General features: G+C 27.0%; 1 protein-coding gene across 1 annotated transcript; it reads right to left on the bottom strand.

The window, feature by feature from the left end:
* Positions 1–8,101: 8,101 nt before the first annotated feature.
* On the bottom strand, positions 8,102–8,889 carry LOC129285066 (heavy metal-associated isoprenylated plant protein 47-like). The gene is made up of 3 exons (XM_054920611.1): positions 8,776–8,889; positions 8,590–8,668; positions 8,102–8,487 (listed from the first exon to the last, which is right to left on the bottom strand). The coding sequence occupies exons 1-3, from the start codon at positions 8,779–8,781 to the stop codon at positions 8,348–8,350; spliced, it is 225 nt and encodes a 74-aa protein (XP_054776586.1). The 5' UTR covers positions 8,782–8,889; the 3' UTR covers positions 8,102–8,347.
* Between the last annotated feature and the right edge of the window lie 10,143 nt (positions 8,890–19,032).

The raw sequence follows: 19,032 nt of genomic DNA, 5'->3' as shown, positions 1-19,032 counted from the left end.
GGGATAAAAAGTACATTCTTTCCCATTATTCACTCTCTTCAAATTTTTAAATCCTATTAAATAGAATGTACTTAATTTTTTAGAAAATGGATATTAGGGAGAGCAAAAAGCAGCATCTTTTTCTAGTGAATACTCTAATCAAGGAAAATCTTTAAACCAATGAGCTTGAAATCGATGAGGATGATCTTCTTGACCAAAAAGTGGATACACATCCTTTATAAATTGATATGGCCCAAACTTTAGATATGCTTTATGAATTTCATCTTATTGATTAACTGGATAATCCTAAATTTGTGGATGCTTTCTAGGATCATGAATCAAAGTGTCAATGTTAACTTTTTCTTATTCAATTCTCATAGATTTAGAAGGACGTGGTTGGAGAGCAAGTTGCTCCACAATTGACATTATAGGTTGTTCATCAATATTTTTAACATTAAAAATAGGTGGTGTTCTTTTATCATTTATCTCTTTTCTCTTAAAAAATAAATCAATAGTTTTTTTCCTATACATCTTTTAATCATAATAAAATATAGATTGTAAATTACATTATATAAAATATTAGAATGAATAAAAAAACTACAAGATCATAACACAAATTGCACAATATATTAAATATATAAAATAAATTGTAAATCATAACACAAATTGTAAAATAAAATCATAAACGTTGAAAAAACAAAGTATATTAGAGATTGGAGTGGCTCATCTCAACTTTATCCTTGCATTTGCTTAATTGGAAGGCCTAAGAAAAATGAAATTGTAAGGGTAGCGAAGTCAAGTTACTTTGATTCAACAAAAAAGAGAAAAAAAATATTAAAAAAAAAAAAGGAATAGCACATACAGACAAAAACAACATGATTACGTGAAGCAAGACAAACTATAGACAACAGACACATACCCAATTGCCTTGAAGCACTAAATGGTGGAGGAGGAAAAAAAAAAAAAGAATAACACGCAAACAAAAAAAGACATGAAAGAAGACAAAAGGTATATGCATGCCTAATTGCCTTGAAGCTGTGAACAGTGGCTACAGCTTTTCAAAGCTCAGAGGCAAAACTGTGCAAAAAAGATAAATATTTTTTTATTTAAAAATATAAAATATTTTTAACCAAATCTCATCCCCACTAAAATAATTATTCACTTTCAAACTAATCATATTTTTTTATATTTACTCCTATTAAATATCCTATCATAAATATAAAGTCATTATCAATAGGGACACTAAAAAAAAAGACAATAATTATTCCTCAAAAGACTAAAAATATCTTATATTTTTAAACTCTCAACACCTCAAAAAATAGTTTATATTTTTGAATGGAGGAAGTATATATCGCATTTATATACCCTAAATTAAAATTGACAACTTTCCTATTTTCTAATAGTATATTTTATATTATATTTATATGTAACACATACATTTTAGATGCCAATATTTTTTAACTTTGTATAATATATTAGTGTAATATTTTTATATTTATTAAAAGGAAAGTAAATATTATGTTTAGTATTAAATATGTTATACATACAAAATATATTTTGGTAGGGTTAAACATATATAACTCGTACATTTTCACTAAAAAAATTTAAAAAAGTTAGGGGGGCCGTGGCCCCTGTGTCCCTCACTATGCGTGAAATTCATATACAGTGATATGTAAGACTCTAATTATATTTTTTAGTGCTAATTTGTCTCTAAATTCTTTTTTATGAGCGTTAAGTATCCTAAAATTTTTTACTATGAGCACTAGGCAACTTAAAATCTCGTTAAAATAAATTTAAATAAATATTATTAAAATATAAAGTATTTTAATATTTAATAATTTAAATATTATTATTTAAACATTACACCACTCAATTTAATATTTTATATTTAAATATTATTTTTGCTAGTGTAATGAGCGTCCTAAATTAGGACTTAATCATCACACTAATCATGATTAATCAAGAACTAATCCAAATAGATTATTCATTATGAGATTAACCTAAATGAATTCTTAACATGTATTACTATTTAATATAAAGGGATCCCAAGTCTTTAAAATATTTTAAAAATTTATATCATTTAATTAAACATATGTGGAAGTATGATAATAACTATTTTTACTTGCACAAATATTTTGGCCCGTTACCATAATACAAACATCAAAACACATTCTCAAGGGCCCAAAATGTCTTTCTATCCAACACAAACCCATAGTGCAAGTGAATTACGAATATATTATCCTAATTGATAATATCATAAACTAAATACACATATCAACATAAAAGGAGAGAGGCCTACAGAAGTGATTATTATCACTTAGCCTAATGCTCTTTTTCTCTATTCTTCTCAGATGAACTAGCTCCTGTAATATGTTAAAAGAGATGGATGAATACAATCACTCAATAACCAAAGTACATCTAAGTTATACAAATGCATGATAATTAATCATGATTGCAAGTGGCCAATAAATTAATTAAAGTGACCATTCAAACAATCACATTAATAACATGTTAATCACATTAACATTTAACTTATGTGAATAATTTTAAAAATAAAGTCAAGTATAAAATTTGCACAAATAACCACATATACATTATTCGCATAATTACTACATGTTCTCATTTCTACAATTACAATCATATTCTCAACATAGCCATCAATCACTCAAATGGCATGATAATAATAATATGCATGATCGATCTCTTCCTTATATTTCCCTTTATTTCCTGACATGAAATCCGTGGGCTAACAACTGAAAGGAATCGTCCATGTGGTGAGACTACCCCAAGGCCTTAATCATATCATGAGGGGCTACCGGGCTAGGGTTACCTTACTCACTTATGAATACGGTTTCCCTCAAATCACACACTATGGGGTGTCATATTAAAAACTAGCTCTACCCAAAACTCCAAGCAGGCCAGTAGGGTCAAGTCCCTTAATAGGAACAATGCTACAGTACCTTACAAGGTAAGTAGCGGCTATAACCCCTAGGATTATTGGTTAATAGCCAAGTACCATATAGATTTTGCATAACTGCTAACTCCTTCACTAAGGTGAACTCCCGCCATATAATCATGCTCATGAGAAAATGCATTTCAAAAACTCATATATATATTTCAAAATTATCCCACATGCTCATCAACTTTCATCATTGTGCATAATCCACAACTTATAACCAAGAGTGTACACATAATCATCAACCATCAATTTCATTACTCACAAGTCATAGAGTTTCAGCAAAGTCATATGCATTACAAATAACTATTTCAAATTTAGATATATATATATATATATATATTCTTTTATTTTACTAACATAATTAATTAATTAACATACAAATGTATAAAATAGATTTTCCCCGATTATCTCAACTTTTGAGAGGTCAAATGTTACCCCTCGAGTTACAACACTTTCAAAGCCTTCCAAAACTTGAATGGTGTTAAAAGAAAATTAATCTATAATTGATCATATCCCAATGTGTCAATAATATTATTAACACAATTTTCACTCATACTCTAACACCTAAGTATGTATTTTATTTTATTTTATTTTATTTTATTATATATATATATTTTAAGAATTTAGTCTTAGTCTCTTGAATTTTAAAATTTAATTTCATGTATTTAAACCTACCTACTTGGTTCAATAGTCTCTTTCACAATAATTTCATTCAAAAAATTTTCTAATATCAAAATTTCTCTTTTTATTTCAAAAATTCCCACATAAAAATACCCAAAAATTGCAAACTTGGTTTTAAACCTAAAATTATTATTCTATAGCCATAATAATTTATTTCTCATCTCAGATAATCAACTAAATATCAACAAATCAATTTATATTTTCAAATTTAACCAAAAATCTACCCATAGAAATCTAAGAATAAACTCAAATGTCTCAAATTTTAATTCTATTAATAAAATAATACTCTAGAATATTTATTACACTACTAACAACCTCAAAATCATATTTATTCAACATAAATTCATTCCTCTTCCAAATCCTAAATTTTCTACCACCACAAAATCAGAAACCAAAGAGAAAAGATGACTAAGAAAAATATTTAGAACATTTATCTAGTCTTAGAATATTTAAAATCTCATATGAAGTATCCTATTATGGAGCTTCACCTTCTAAATCAATCCGCCTCTCCGTCAGCGTCGCTCGCTCCCTGCCTTAGCTCGCGTACAAGGAAGAAATGAAGAAATGAAGGAAAGAGGGTGGTTTTATAAAAAAAAATACTGCGGGCCCCATATGTTTTTTTTATTGCTTCCTCTTTCCTCTCTCTTCTTCTTTTTTTTATTATATATGTACACACATTACATCGAAAGCGTCCCTCCTCCCCATTTTTTTTATTTTTATTTTTTTATATATATGTAATCATGGCAGCCAAAAGCATCTCTTCTTCTTCTTTCTTCTTCTTTTTTTTTTCATACCTTTTCTTTCTTTTTAATAATAATAATAATAATAATAATAATAATTTAATATTTTTTTAATTAATTAATTAATTTTTAATTTTTTAAATTTTAATTTAGAATTATATTTAGATTTAATAATCATCTCCTACTAATTTGCTCACCTCTAAATATTTTTTAAAATTTCTATTAACCCAAATTAACTATTAAAATTTAAATTGAATGTTACAGCTAGCATTTTATAAATTTATAGATGACTTTTTATTCTTTATATATTAGTCTTCAATCTTCCCTTTAATACAATACCTAAATCATTACACTTTTTGTACGTGTCAACTAATGATCTTTCTCTAAAATATTACATTACCCAAATCAGGATCAACAACATAGTAATAAAAATATTTATTTAAAGGTTACTTAATAAAAGAAAAATGGAGAGATGAGTAGAAAAAAAATTCCTTCATTAACTTAGAAATTCATTTGCTTCATTTTTAATACAAAATTATAAAATATGAAAAATATTAAAACATTAAATTTGGTGATGTATTATTTTTAATAGCAATATTTAAATTATTAAATATTAAAATACTTAATATTTTAATATATTTATTAAATTTTATTTTAATAAGATTTTAAGGTATCCAGCGCTTCTAGAAAAAGACTTTAAAATGCTTAGTACTTTTAAAAAAAAGAGTCTAAAGATAAATTAGCACCAAACAATATGATCAAAGTCTTACATGTCACTATACATGGACCCCACTCATATGCCACGTCAGCAGAAACAAAAAATTAATGGTTGATTAATAGAAGGAGGTTTTTTCTCTTCTAAAAAATAGTTTAAGAGTAAAATTACTCCATTTAAGAGTATAGGGTATCTAACACTCTTGAAAAATAAATATAGGGGCAAAATTAAATCTTAACGCTAAAAATTCATACCAATTAAATCTTCCAAATTACTTATAAATACCAGAATATAATTTTTAGAGGAAGACTTATAAATTATAATACTTATTTTGAGAATTAATTGATATGAATATTCTTATAGGGTGCTTATTTGTCATTTTACAGTCTTTTTCTATAATTTTTTATTAACTAATGGCTAACTTTTTTTTTTTAACAATAAGGTGCTCAATGCACTATTTTTAAATACTAAAGAGAAAAATCACACCACATATAAGTTTAAAATACCAAATATTTTTGAGTGAATGGTTGAGGGGCCAAATACTCTTAGGCTTAAACCCACAAATAAATGTTCTATCAATTTTTTTTACAAATTACTTTCAATATTTTTCATCAGTATCAAAGAAAATAGGGTTAAATGGGCAAAAATATCTAGTAACTTTTTCTCCAAGAACATTCAATATCTTTAAGTGAACAAAGGTGTAATAGTACACATAAACTTGTTTTAATGAGTGTAATAGTCCTTATTTTGGTAAATTTGACTGACATTCATTGACGTTGACCGTTAAAAAAAAAAAACAAACATAATATGCAACAATACCCTTATACCTATGAAATTTTTTCTCTAGAAGTTTCTAGTATCATAAAGTCAACAATGGTGCATGGTTATCCACTGATTTTATAAAATAGACCAACATTTTTTAATATGATAAATTACTCTTTTCGTTCAAAAATGTAAGGCATTTTTAGTCTTTCAAAATATGATCATTACCTTTTTTTAAAAGTGTCCTTATTGATAATAACTTTATATTTATTATAGAATGTTTAATAGGGGTAACTATAAAAAAATAAGGTTAGTTGAAAAGTAGGTAACTACTTTATTAAGGGATAAAATTTGATTAAAAATACTTTATATTTTTTAACAGAGGGAGTATATTCTTACAACTTTGTGCTCAATGTCAAGTTGCTTTAAAGAATTAGGAAATGTTAGAGTCAATAATTTAGGTCTTGCTTAATGAACCAGTCCAATTAAGCTTAAAAAATCTTAGGACCTGACTTGAGAGATTAGAAAATGTTATTTTTTTCAAGCTTATTCAAACGGCCTGAATAAACCCAAAAAAAAAAATCTAGATGAAAACCAAACTTGAATATTGAAATTCTTTTTCTATCATTAATAAAAATAAAGTAAAATTAGATAAAAATCAAAAATGTTAATTTTTAATATAAAAATTGAAATTGGTGAGGAAAAAAGTTAAAATAAAATAATATTTAAGAATTTCAAAATTTAGGCCAATCCAAAATATGCCAAAAACATGAGTTGTAGAGTTAGGTTTAGCTTTGTGACCTCTTTTATAAAAGTAACAGATGCCTATAAACTATTATTGACTTGAAAATACCAAAAGTCTTTGGAAAAATTTTTTTGAATATATTTTCACCTCATGTTTGCTTCTTTTTTTTTTTCTAACGATCAATATTAATAGATGTTAGTCAAATTTAACAATATGAAAATTATTGTACTCATTATAACAAGTTTATGTGTATTCTTGTACCTTTGTTCACTCAAGAATATTGGAGATTTTTGGAAAAAAATGCTAGATATTTTTATCCTTTAATTTAAGAAAATATTAAAATTCATTAATATTGTCTAAAAATTTAATAAGTTCTCAACTTTATTTATATTTTTATTTGCCAACAATTTTCCTGTATTAAGTATATGTATTTTAATAGTAGACTTTCTGTCATCAACATTTAATAGAGGATATAAAACCAAAAAATTTGTGATAAAAAAATTGTTAACATAATTTATAAATAAAATAAACAAATTCTTTCTCCACCTTATCAATGGGAGAAGTAACATTTTTTGTGCGTGTATCAAAAATATTCCTCAACCCATATTCAAGGACTAATCACTTTTTGTTTAATGGACTATACATATAGTTAGTTTTGTTTCTTACTTTTGTATTTTTAAAAACCCTTTTTAACCTTTTTTTTTTTTCTCTCTGAAAGAGAGACCCAGGCGATGGTTCATATGTTGTGATATAATGTGAGTTAGAATCAAGTCTTCCTATATCACACACACACACACACACACACACACACACACACACACACACACACACACACACACACACACACACACACACACACACACACACACACACACACACACACACACACACACACACACACACACATGTCTTTTTTCTTCTGAGTTATTTCACAAAAACTTGTTACGTTAAAAAAAAAAAACCAAAAAGGAGAAACAGTCACATTTGGAGTGCGTAGTACAACGAAGAATTGTATACTGTGTTTGGGAAGAATCAGTTACTCACCAAGAGAAATTTGTTGATTTTCTCCCAATTGATTGAACCTTAGATGTGATGGTTTGCTTCATGGGTGAGGTTTTTGATTTAAGTCCAGGATAGCCCAGTTGTGCCAAGGCAAAAACCGAAGATATATATATATATATATATATACATGGCAAAAAATTTGACACAATAATTTCATTTTTTAACCATATGAAAATTCCCCCTCCCTTGTTTACTGTCTATTTTTTGCTTTTTATTTTTATAAAAAACATTATTCTTTTCATAATCAAAAGATTCAATCTCAGTTTCTCGCGAGGGAGTTGCCTTTTGGTGAACGGGGCTGAATAGTTCAATTTCCTTATGTTCTCATATAATTATATATATATATATATATATATATGTAAAATAACTGAGAATGTGCCCATGTCAGCTACAAAAGATGAACAACACTTGACAAAGCAGTTTATTACTCAACTGTTGCAAGAATTGCTAAATCCGCACAAGCTTTTGCACAATATAGAGACTCCCAATTGCTCTGTTTCTCTCTGTTATTATTCATTACATCTTCCTTCGTCATGGCATTCCTCTCAAGATGTAAACCAAAAAAACAAATTATAATATTCTAACTCTGAATTCTCCACGACAAACTCTGAAAAAGGAAGGTTTGAAAGTGACAGACAGAAAGAAGAAGAAGAAACAGAGTGTGAAACCAGAAACAGAGCATCACTTTCATGCCTGAAATTAGGTTAGGCGGCTGCGACGCTGACAATATCAGCTTGGCCAACCTTTTTCCTCAAACAGATTGTGAGCTTCACAGCGTCTACTCCATCTCCAATCACCACCACTTTCTCTTTCCAATCTCCTTCTAATCCCACAAAGCTCACCCCTGCATTAATTCCCCCTTTTCATATTAGTTCTTCAGTGAAATTCATTATCCACTTAATTCACTTCAACACAAGACTTTATTAAGTTCATCATATTCTCTTACCATTGGTTGATGCCGCGACTTTGAGTGCCTTGGTTCTGCATTTATCGCATTTCATGTACACGTTCATCACGATCTTTTGCTGCACGCAGATGCGAATGGGTCAATTACGAGGAGAAAACAGAGCATTCTGTAATCATGTGCAAGTAAGCAATTTCTTATCTATAGCATGAATATCATATACTATACCTTCATCTTTGATGGATGACAGATAAGTTGAGATCAGAGGTTGGAGCAATCGATGATGATGGACGCGAGACAAGAGGGAATCCGTTGATGGGGAGTGAAAGTTGCGACCCTTTTCTTTATACAAGAGAAGTCAAGGTGAAGTCAAATAACATAAGATTAAAGAAAGGCTAATGACGTACTTAAAAGGCTAAAACTTAGAGATTTCTTAGCTAAATTGGAGTCAAGATTGATTTGAAGGAGTGGTCCGTGGACGTGTGGAAAAAGTTCTACAAGCGCGTGCACAAAACGCGTTAGGTTTGAAGTACGGTTAAAAAAATGTTTGTTAGCCTACGAGTCCAATGTGAAACCACCCATTTTTCACATGGGGACATTAATTTATTATTGACTGTTATTCTACGTCGTCTGAGTACACTAAGTCAAGTCAACTGATCTACTCTGCCCCTTCGTATAAATCACGCATCGTCAAAATTTTAGTAATTTTAAATTTGTTTTAATTATGAATTTTATTTCTTAAATTTAATTTTTATTGATTTAATTGTCTAAGTTTGCTTTTAAGGATCGGGAAAAATCTGTTGATATTGAATTGATAGTGAGGTAAATTAATAAAAATGATAATTATTTAGACAAGAAAAAGAGAAGGAAAATATAATCAAGTAGGTGGGGCACATATAGCATATGTTTGGGCACCTTGAGTATCATCACAAAATTCAATTTTTGAAGATTTACATAAAGAACATTGCTTAAAAGATGATAATCCTTTAAATGACATTCAAATTTTTTAATGGATTAGTTTTACGCTACCCACCATGACATGCTTTGGAAAATCAAAAAAGGAAAAATCATATTTAAAGACCAATAAAAAATATTATTTACAAATAAAATCAATATAAAATAAATTATTATTAAAATAAAAATATGAACTTACTTTTTATAAAATGGTGACTTATTATTGATCTTTGTTTACAAATCATATTCTTCATATGCCTTTAGATGCGATTCTCCAAAATAAAAAAAAAAAATCCAGAGAGAGAGGGAGAAGGAAAACATAATCAAAAGTAAAAAAAAAAAATTAAAAAACACAACATAAGCAAGTGACTAAATTAATAAAACTTAAAATGATTTAAGAGCTAATTTATTACCATTTAAACAAATATACATGTAACGTTATAAAATATTTTACACATCAAGTTAATTTAAGGGCCAATTTGTATTTCAAAACTTGTATAATAGTTTGCTAAAATGTAAAAAATTAAATTGATAATAATTAAATTTAAAAGACAAAATCAATAACTGATATAAACTTAAAGAACTCAAAATTTTAATATCTCTATGAGTTATTGAATATAAAAAATTAATTACTTTTCATAAAAAGATTAATAATTAATTTCTTATAATAATTTTATCCTTTCATGACTTTTTATGGATAGAGTAAGATGTTAAATATAAAAAATATTTTTAAATAAGATTAACTTAATAAGAGCAAATTCGATTTTTTTAGATGATGTCAATAATTTATTATTAATTTTAATGAGGTGATTATAAGTGATTAACATATTAGAGTATAGTGGTTATTTATTTTATTTTATTTTAAGTCAGATAAATCCAATCCGACTTCCAAATTCCTGTATCATGTCTGTTAACTTGGTCTAAGTTTGTCAGGGCTGAGTTGGATTTGATTCAGGGCTAGATTCATGTTTCATTTAGATGGAGACAGAAAAAAATGAGGAATTTTTTTTTCATGTTTAAATGAAGAAAATAAAGTGGCAGGGAAAAAAACGTTGGGAAGAAATCGAAATGTAAGATTACAATTTTTTTTTTTTCAGAGAATGTCCAATAAGAATTTCATAAAAACATTAATATTAAATTAAAAATTTTAACATTGAAACATGATAGGAGAAATCTTAATTTCACATTAACATTCTTAAAAAAAAATCTTTATTTATCATTCTCCTTTTTTTTAGAAAAATGACAATTAAAGACTTTATAAAAATATTAATCTCAATTAAGGATCATAATATTTTAAAATTTTAGTTAAGGATCATGGTCCTTCATTGAAATAAAAAAAATATAATTTGTGAGGTATGATTTACTAACATCGCTTAGAAATTCACTAATTCAATTTAAAAAAATTATTAATGTATATTGTGAAAACATAAAATCCCACTTAAAAATTGATTATTTAACAAAAAGTGTCACTTAAAAATTCACTAACTTAACTTAAATTTTTTTTTAACGTATATTGTGAAAATATGAAACTCCATTTAAGAATCAATTATTTAACAAAAAGTGCCACTTAAAAATTTACTAACCAGATTTTAAAAAAATTTCTAACGTAAATTGTGAAAAAATAAAACCTGACTTAAGAATCAATTGTTTAACAAAAAAATTTAATTTCGACAAGTCATTTTTTGTTAAACAATCAATTCTCAAGGGGCTTTTATATTTTCATAATATATGTTAGAAATTTTTTTAAATCGAGTTGATAAATTCTTAAGTGGCGCTTTTTGTTAAACAATTGATTCTCGAATGAAAGTTCATATTTTTACAATATATGTTAGCAAATTTTTCAAGCTGAGTTAATAAATCTTTAAGTGGCGTTAGTTAATTTCACTTCATAAATTACATTTTTATCTCAATTAAAAATTATTAATTAATATTTTAAAATATTATGATTTTTAATTAAAATTAATATTTTCAGAGAGTTTTTAATTGTCATTTTTCTTTTTTTTCCCCCTCGAATTTTCAGTTCATAGACGGAGAGATTTTGGCAGGAAAGTTGTTTTCCGGATCTGCCCTCCGCTCTCATGCATCTTCTTCTCGATTTGTACGTCTCATGCTTCTTCATTTTCATTATTTGCACTTTAGAGCCTCGTGGTCTTGACTCACGCAGCCAATTGGGGCTCGCATTTGTTTGTTTGTTTTTTTTCCCCTTTTCCAGTCGTGAAAGCAATAATAACATGAAAATACTAGCTGGTATCAAAATCACTTTTTTTAAAAGAAAAAAGAAAAGTATCAAAATCACTTTTTATAAATTATTCACTTTTTTAATTTTTTAAATAGAAAAATAATATATTATTACCAAATATTTAGATTTAAAATACAATAACATGATTTCACCAAAACATACAGGGAGAACACAATTTTTAATTTTTATAGTTTCATTGAATTTTGACTTTAGTCTCTATAGTATTTTTTGACATTTTTACTCTCTATAATTTTAAAAAGATTGAGTGACTTTTATTTTTCATGTATCTATAATTTTTATTTTTTTAGTATTTTTAGTTCTCATAGGGATTAAAAATATTAAAAAAATTATAGAGATTAAAATTAAAATTTGATAAAATTATAAGGGTCAAAGATTATATTTTTTTTCAAAAATATAGTAACATTAAAGTATATTTTTAATAAATAATTTTATTTTAAATTATTTTGATGAAGTTAATTTTAATATAACTTTTTCTTTCATTTCATTTTTATAAAATAAAATGATATATTTTGAGATAGGGTATTACTATTATTGTAATATTTTCTCCTTTTATTTTCTTTTATTCATCCAAATATAAGAAGAGATAATATTTTCTTCTCATTATTTTTTTTATTTTCTTTTCCTTCATTTTCTTTTCTCTGAACTTTTCTTTCCATCTAAGGGATATTAAGTGATATCATGTTGTACCCATCACGGTTCAGGTTTTGGATAATTTATTCTAATTATTATTTATAATTACTGTCAAATTCTTTTTTTTTTTAAGATCTTAGGGTTTTCTTACTTGCCGCTTCGTTATTTTTTATAAAGTTTCAGAAATAAAATTTATTTAAAAGGGTTTTGGCCCTTCTCAACCATTCTACCTCAATCAATATTCATTTTATTGGGTAGGACCTGTCAAAGGTTGCATCTAGTCTGCTCGAGAATTTATTATTTATTTTAAATCTAATTTTAATTTTAATTTTAATTCTATTCCAATTTTATTCTAATTCTAATTAGTATAAAATCACATAAAAATGACTACTCGAGACTAATTTAAGTAATAAGGGCAACCAGGATAAATTATGTGATAAGAAGTTAAAGGTTGAGCTTGAGCTTTCTCATTAAAAAGAAAAGAATATATATTCAGTAAAATAAAGCCAATTTTTATATACCAATGATCAAGGTGAAAATTGAATTTTTGGTAAAGATATTACAACCTTGGCTTCATTAGAAATTTTGGTTTTGGGCTTTTGGTATTAAAGCCACATGGTGAAAGCATAGGCCATTAAACCAAGGATTCGCATTCGGTACCGCGCGTTCATCACTCAAATAAGTGATCTAAGCCATTCATTTTAACTCAAAATTATCTCTACCGTTAACTTTAAATTAATTTTTAAATGTTTTAAATATTATATTTGCTAAAATAAAATTTATAAAAAATTTTAATATTAAATTTAAATTATCTTCAGTGCTCATTAGATAATGAATATTATGATACCCATCACCTCTATTGCAACCTAGACAGTCTATATTCAAGTTTTTATATTTATTTTATATTTATCAAAAAAAAATATATAAAACATGTCAAATTTTTAATAAATCTGTTCATCATTAATTTTATCAATATAGATTTAATTTAAATATTCTAATTTAATATGCATTTTTTAACTTTTACAAATTAACTATTGAAATATACTTTGAACAGTATAGATAGAAGACAATTTAATTTAAAATTAATTTTTTATAATTTTTTGTAAAGTGACTATCGATATGCTTTAAACAGTTAAAATTTAATATTAAATATTTTGTAATTTTTTTAAAATTTATTTCGACAAATATAATATTTAAAACATTTAAAAATCAATTTAAAATCAATAATGAAGATGATTTTGAGTTAAAATGAATGGCCTGGATCACTCATTTAATTTGATGAGCACGCGGTGCTCATTAGCGTACTGAATGTGAATCCTTAAATCAAAGTCCCTAAACATGTAAAACATGGCTTTCATCAAAACTAAGGTTCTATTAGATATAAGGGTGTTTTTGGTTTTTTTTAAAAAATCAAACCAATTAGTTCACTATAGTCTATGACCTTTTCAGTTTTTTCATCTAATTGGTTTAATTCAATTTGATCTAAATTTATATTAAGCTTGAACCTTTTTTGTAAGATATTCTTCATAATCATAATTATATAGTCATATTCACTTATAATTTTTAACTATTAATTACTATTTGTAATAAAAAAAATCTCTTAAGCATAAAATAATATTTTTAACAAGTAATTATCATGTTTAACTATTAAGAATCAATATACTATCTTTAAAATGCTTGATTATAAAATTAAAAAATTATTGTAAACAATTGTAGATAACATTTAGTTGATTGTAACATATTTTCACTAAAGATCTACACATAACTAATTGGGAAAGGGGGAAAAAACTTAAGCAAATTTATTAAAAAATATAAAATAAATATAATAAGGTTTAATTTGATTTGTTTTAAGTTTTCAGAAGTAAAAACCCTGATCAAATCAATCGGTTATGTCAAAGAAAAAAAAAACCAAATCAAATTTCATATATAATCAATTTTAGTCAATTCATGTTAATTCCTTTTAGTGCAATCGATTTGTATTAGTTTTGAATACTTTTAGTTGGACGTGTGGAAGAAACTCGATTTACTTTCAATTAATCATAACAATACTTAAATTTGTCATGATAGTATGGCAGATAATTCATACTAGCGACTAATCTCCTTTGATTATATTATATTTAGTTGAGGCAAATGGTAAATCATTCCCAAATTAAACATGTTGGCTTTAAAGATTGAGAAATAATTAAATTCCCGATTATTTTCTTATAAAAAATGAGAGTTTTACCCTTATATAATTATGACTTGGTAATTAATTAATATAGTAAGTTCTAAAAAAAATTAATTTGTCTGCCATATCTTTAAAAGTAAGTTTATAATCCCTCCGTCTCAAATTATAAGACACTTTTAAAAAAAATTTAATGTCTCAAAATATAAAACACTTTGATAAAAATAAATTTTTGTTAATGATTTTTTTTAATATTATCCTCTCCATATATTCTCTCTCTTTAATATTCTTTTATCAATGGAGTATTAAATAAAAAATATTTTTAAAAATTTATATTTTTATTTTAAAAATATAAGATTGTAAAGTGTATTTAATAAATTTTATTAATATATAAAATTTTATGTAAAAATATTTTATTATTTAAAACGGAAGGAGCACCATTTTCTTCAAGATTGAGCATTATTATTTTCACCCCGTCGTATAAAGTTATATTTCGTTGGGTCGCTATCTCGCCAAGTCAAACTTGGCAACTCTAAGTCTACTATTAGTCATTTTAGTACGATGTCTTAAATCATGTGATTAAGAAAGATGTCGCGGTTCCTGCTTTTTTTTTTTTTTTAAATTAATGTGTCTTAAGTAGCCTTCAGTTTTCTTAAATAATAAAACACCTTGCAAAATTTTACGGTGATGTATTCTAATCTAATTACTCTAAAGTTTTATAAAAACTAATAAATCGATACAACAATACAGCCGATCATTATTTGGATGATGGAATGACTTGTGTCAAATTCTCTAAAGTCTGAATTCAACATCCAATAATTGCAATATAATATTCAAATCCGCGCATCGGTAGTCATAAATAATTCGAGTTTCACTAATTAAGGTGGGTTTAATTACTATATTTGCCAAAAATTTAAAATAAATCGTATTATTCATATTTGCACTTATACAAATTTTAACTTATTAAAAATGGGGAGTGAATATTTGAAAACAGGCCATGGTATATAAATGTAATTAGTGATGAACCTAGAGGAGTAAGGGGGCTGTTTCCCCTTTCAATACTCTGAAAAATTAAATTTTTTACGTGTAAACAAAATATTAAATTAGATTTTGGCCTCCCACTTTATGTTTGAGTTTCACTTTGGGCCTCCAATTAGTAATTTTTGGATTCGCCACCGCATGTTATATATTGATATTGAGATCGACGTATGCAAGCAAATTCATATTGGAAGTGTGGGTTTTTCAAAGTCAACATTTATTTTGATTTCCTTAAATCTCTAATGCTCATTTGAAGCAACCTCATTACGAACTATCCTTTTGCTGAGATTGTCAACAAGATTATGAACTTTTCCATAAGAAATGGGTCCATGATTACTTATGAACATGTGTTTAAAAAAAAAAAAAACTCGCAAATATGTAAACACAAGCTTCAAAATGACAACCAAACTATTTTGATATTAAGATTTTTTACAATTCACTTTCTGAATACAAAAATTGTATGATTTTCTACACGACTTGATCATTTTTCTTTACACAGTTCTTTGTAACCTTGTATTAGAAAGCCATGGGAGGGGGGGGGGGGGGGACAACTGAGAAATAACAAGTCTGAAAACTCGCTCGTCGTTCACAGTAGACTTTCGTGACCAAGCATTTGTTGAGAAGCTTCAATGCAATATCCTGCTGCACATTTTCCGAGGCTGCTTTTGCCCATGAACCTGCAGTTATGAGTTGTACGCGTTACGTCTGTACACAGAGAGAGAGAGAGAGTCAAACAAGGAATGGACATTTTTAATTATATTTTACACCTTCACTTAAAAAATAAATACAAGTAATTCATGTATCAAAAGCATTTTTTAAAAAATATATAATTATATCTTTAAATATTAAAAATATTTTACATTTTTTACCACTAATATGAGAATTGCCCCCTCAAATAAAAGAGAGAAAGAAGGGGGAGGGCAGATAATTGAACATCAGTGTATAAAATTGAAGAGTGAAAGACATGAAGGGAGAAATGAATATGGTGTTGATAAGAAGAAGGAAGAAGGAAGAAGGAAGAAGGAAGAAGAAAGTGAAGGATGAAGGAACCTGCATGGCTCCCTTCATGCCAAGTAAGAAGGTTGCCAAGCCTGTTGGGAAGCTTCTTAGATGGCATTCAGGGAGCCAGGCAAGCAATTAATCATCTCACCACTTTGATTAATATGAGATATAGATGGAGAAGCAAGAAGGGGGATTATAAAGGAGGGGATGAAGCAGAAGAGAGTGTGGGCAGAGACAAGAGCAGATACAGACACTCAGAAGCTGAGTTCTCGCCCAAGGCGGCAGCCTCAGGCCCCTCTTTTATAATAAATAATTTCTCTTAGATACATCCAAAGCTCCCTGGGTTTCTCTTTGGATTTTTCTTCCCTTGGAAAAGCTGACCCACTAATATTTTTTATAAATTATTTTTTTGGTTCTTATGGTGAATCATTCACAGTCTGTGCGCGCGTTTTTCTCTTATTATTTTTTACACTTTTATTTAAAAAATCATTCGAGTCAATAATAGAGAATTCACATGGAAATTAATCCCTCGTTATTGAAGTCCCAATAAATTGGTGCAATTAAGCCAGCTTGGCACTCACCTTGTGATTCATCTTTCTGTTTTTTTTGCCCTTTCAACAACCACTGTGTTTGGTACTCTCTTTCCCTTTTTTTTTTAAAAAAAATACAGCAGCTCTAACTACATCATTAAAATTAAAAAATGTGATTAATTTATTAATTTTATTTAAAAATATAATTAATTTTTAATTTTACTCTTATTTAAATTAAAAATTTTAAGTTTCTACTTTATTCTCTCTCATAATATATTAATAAATTTAAATAAAAATAATTTTTAAAAAAATTAATTATATAATATCAAGTGCCTTGTATTAAAAACTAAATAATATTTTTAGAAAGTGTCCGATAATAGAGGTTGGAGGAATTAATTATTCTTTTCTCTGAAGGATTTTTTTTGTCTTATTTATAATTATGACATCAACTTTTTTGTACAAATTTTTACTTTTATTTACCATCAATTATTGGTAAATTCTAAAATATATTATTTAAGTATGTATATTTAATATGAGTAAAATTAAAAATTTATTAATTTTTTTACAGAGTCAATAAATTTTGAAATTTCTCTTGACTTTTATGACACAAACAGCAATGACTTATAAATGGTATCAAATGAAGTAATTCATATGCTACTACAAAAAATATTTTTTACACTGATTGAAAAAGGCCTTTTACACATATTCTAAAACCGATGCAGAAAGAGGAGGCGTAGAAAGGGCAAGTGCCACAATCAAACTGCAATAAGCGAGTGATAGGCCAAGAGGAGTTGAGAGATGAGAACTCTCACAAGGAGAGGCACCGAATCCTCACAACAAGAAGAACCCTAGGAGAGGAGAGGAAAGATCATTAATGAGAAATTTTTGAATTTTGAAAGGATTAATTTTTATCTATCTTTGTACACTGGTTAAAATTATAACAAGTGTGAAAAATCTTTTTAAATTTAACCTTATTTATAAAATTGTCATTAGTTATACTTTTTACTCCTGTTATAATTATAACTGGCATAAAAAGTCTCTTAAAACTTTAATTTATTTATAAAAATACCACCACCTTATTTTTAATGCTTGTTCTGTTTTAACTGATGTAAAAGGCTATTTTTTATAGTAGTGATATTTAAATAACTTTAAAATAAAATTTAAACTTTTGTGGTCAAAGAATAAAATTTAGACTTCAACTTAAAGCATATCGAGCTATTTTATTTAACCTCAATGTCCTTAGTCCAATAATTTTTTTTTTTAAATTACCTTATAGCCTTTCCAATGGAACTTGCCGGCGAATATTAATCTTAATTAATAACATTTCAAAAAAAAAAACGTAAACATGAATTCCTTGCAATCCAGGTCTAACGAATTAGCACAAACCAACATGCCTCTCAACTACTGCATTTTTTTAGTTTATCCAAAATTAAATCACAAATAAATATTCACAATTAAAGAATTTTTAGTTTATCCAAATTAAATCATGACACATTCATATGCAGCCAGCTGTTGGGTGAGCATGTTACTCATGATCACAATTTCCATCTTTATCAGTTCAAAGTTCAAACCTATTACGTCTAAAGTATCCGGTACCATCGAGTGAAAGCCATGATCTGTGGAAATCCCTTTTTCCTATGTTAATGATTCAACTTTAATGATTATGTCTGAAGTAAATGAAACGGCATTAAAGTAATTAGATGATAAATTAATTAAATAAATTAAAATCAAAGGGTCCCTGAAGTTATAATGTGATATCTGCAGACGAGGCCAACACCAGTGAATAAGACGAGGCCAGAGTTGCAGTGTATGTTTGCTGAGTTTGAAAGCTCTCAGAACTGATTAACTGAAGATGGATCAAATATGGACAAACATTGGATCATCACATCAACCTCTCGCTTAACTCA

Source organism: Prosopis cineraria, unplaced genomic scaffold (genome assembly GCF_029017545.1).
Source record: "Prosopis cineraria cultivar Desert tree isolate PC_DT_omini unplaced genomic scaffold, ASM2901754v1 PC11, whole genome shotgun sequence".
NCBI lineage: Eukaryota > Viridiplantae > Streptophyta > Magnoliopsida > Fabales > Fabaceae > Prosopis > Prosopis cineraria.
The sequence above is the reverse complement of the archived record's forward strand: the minus strand, read 5'-3'. Positions and strand labels throughout refer to the sequence as shown.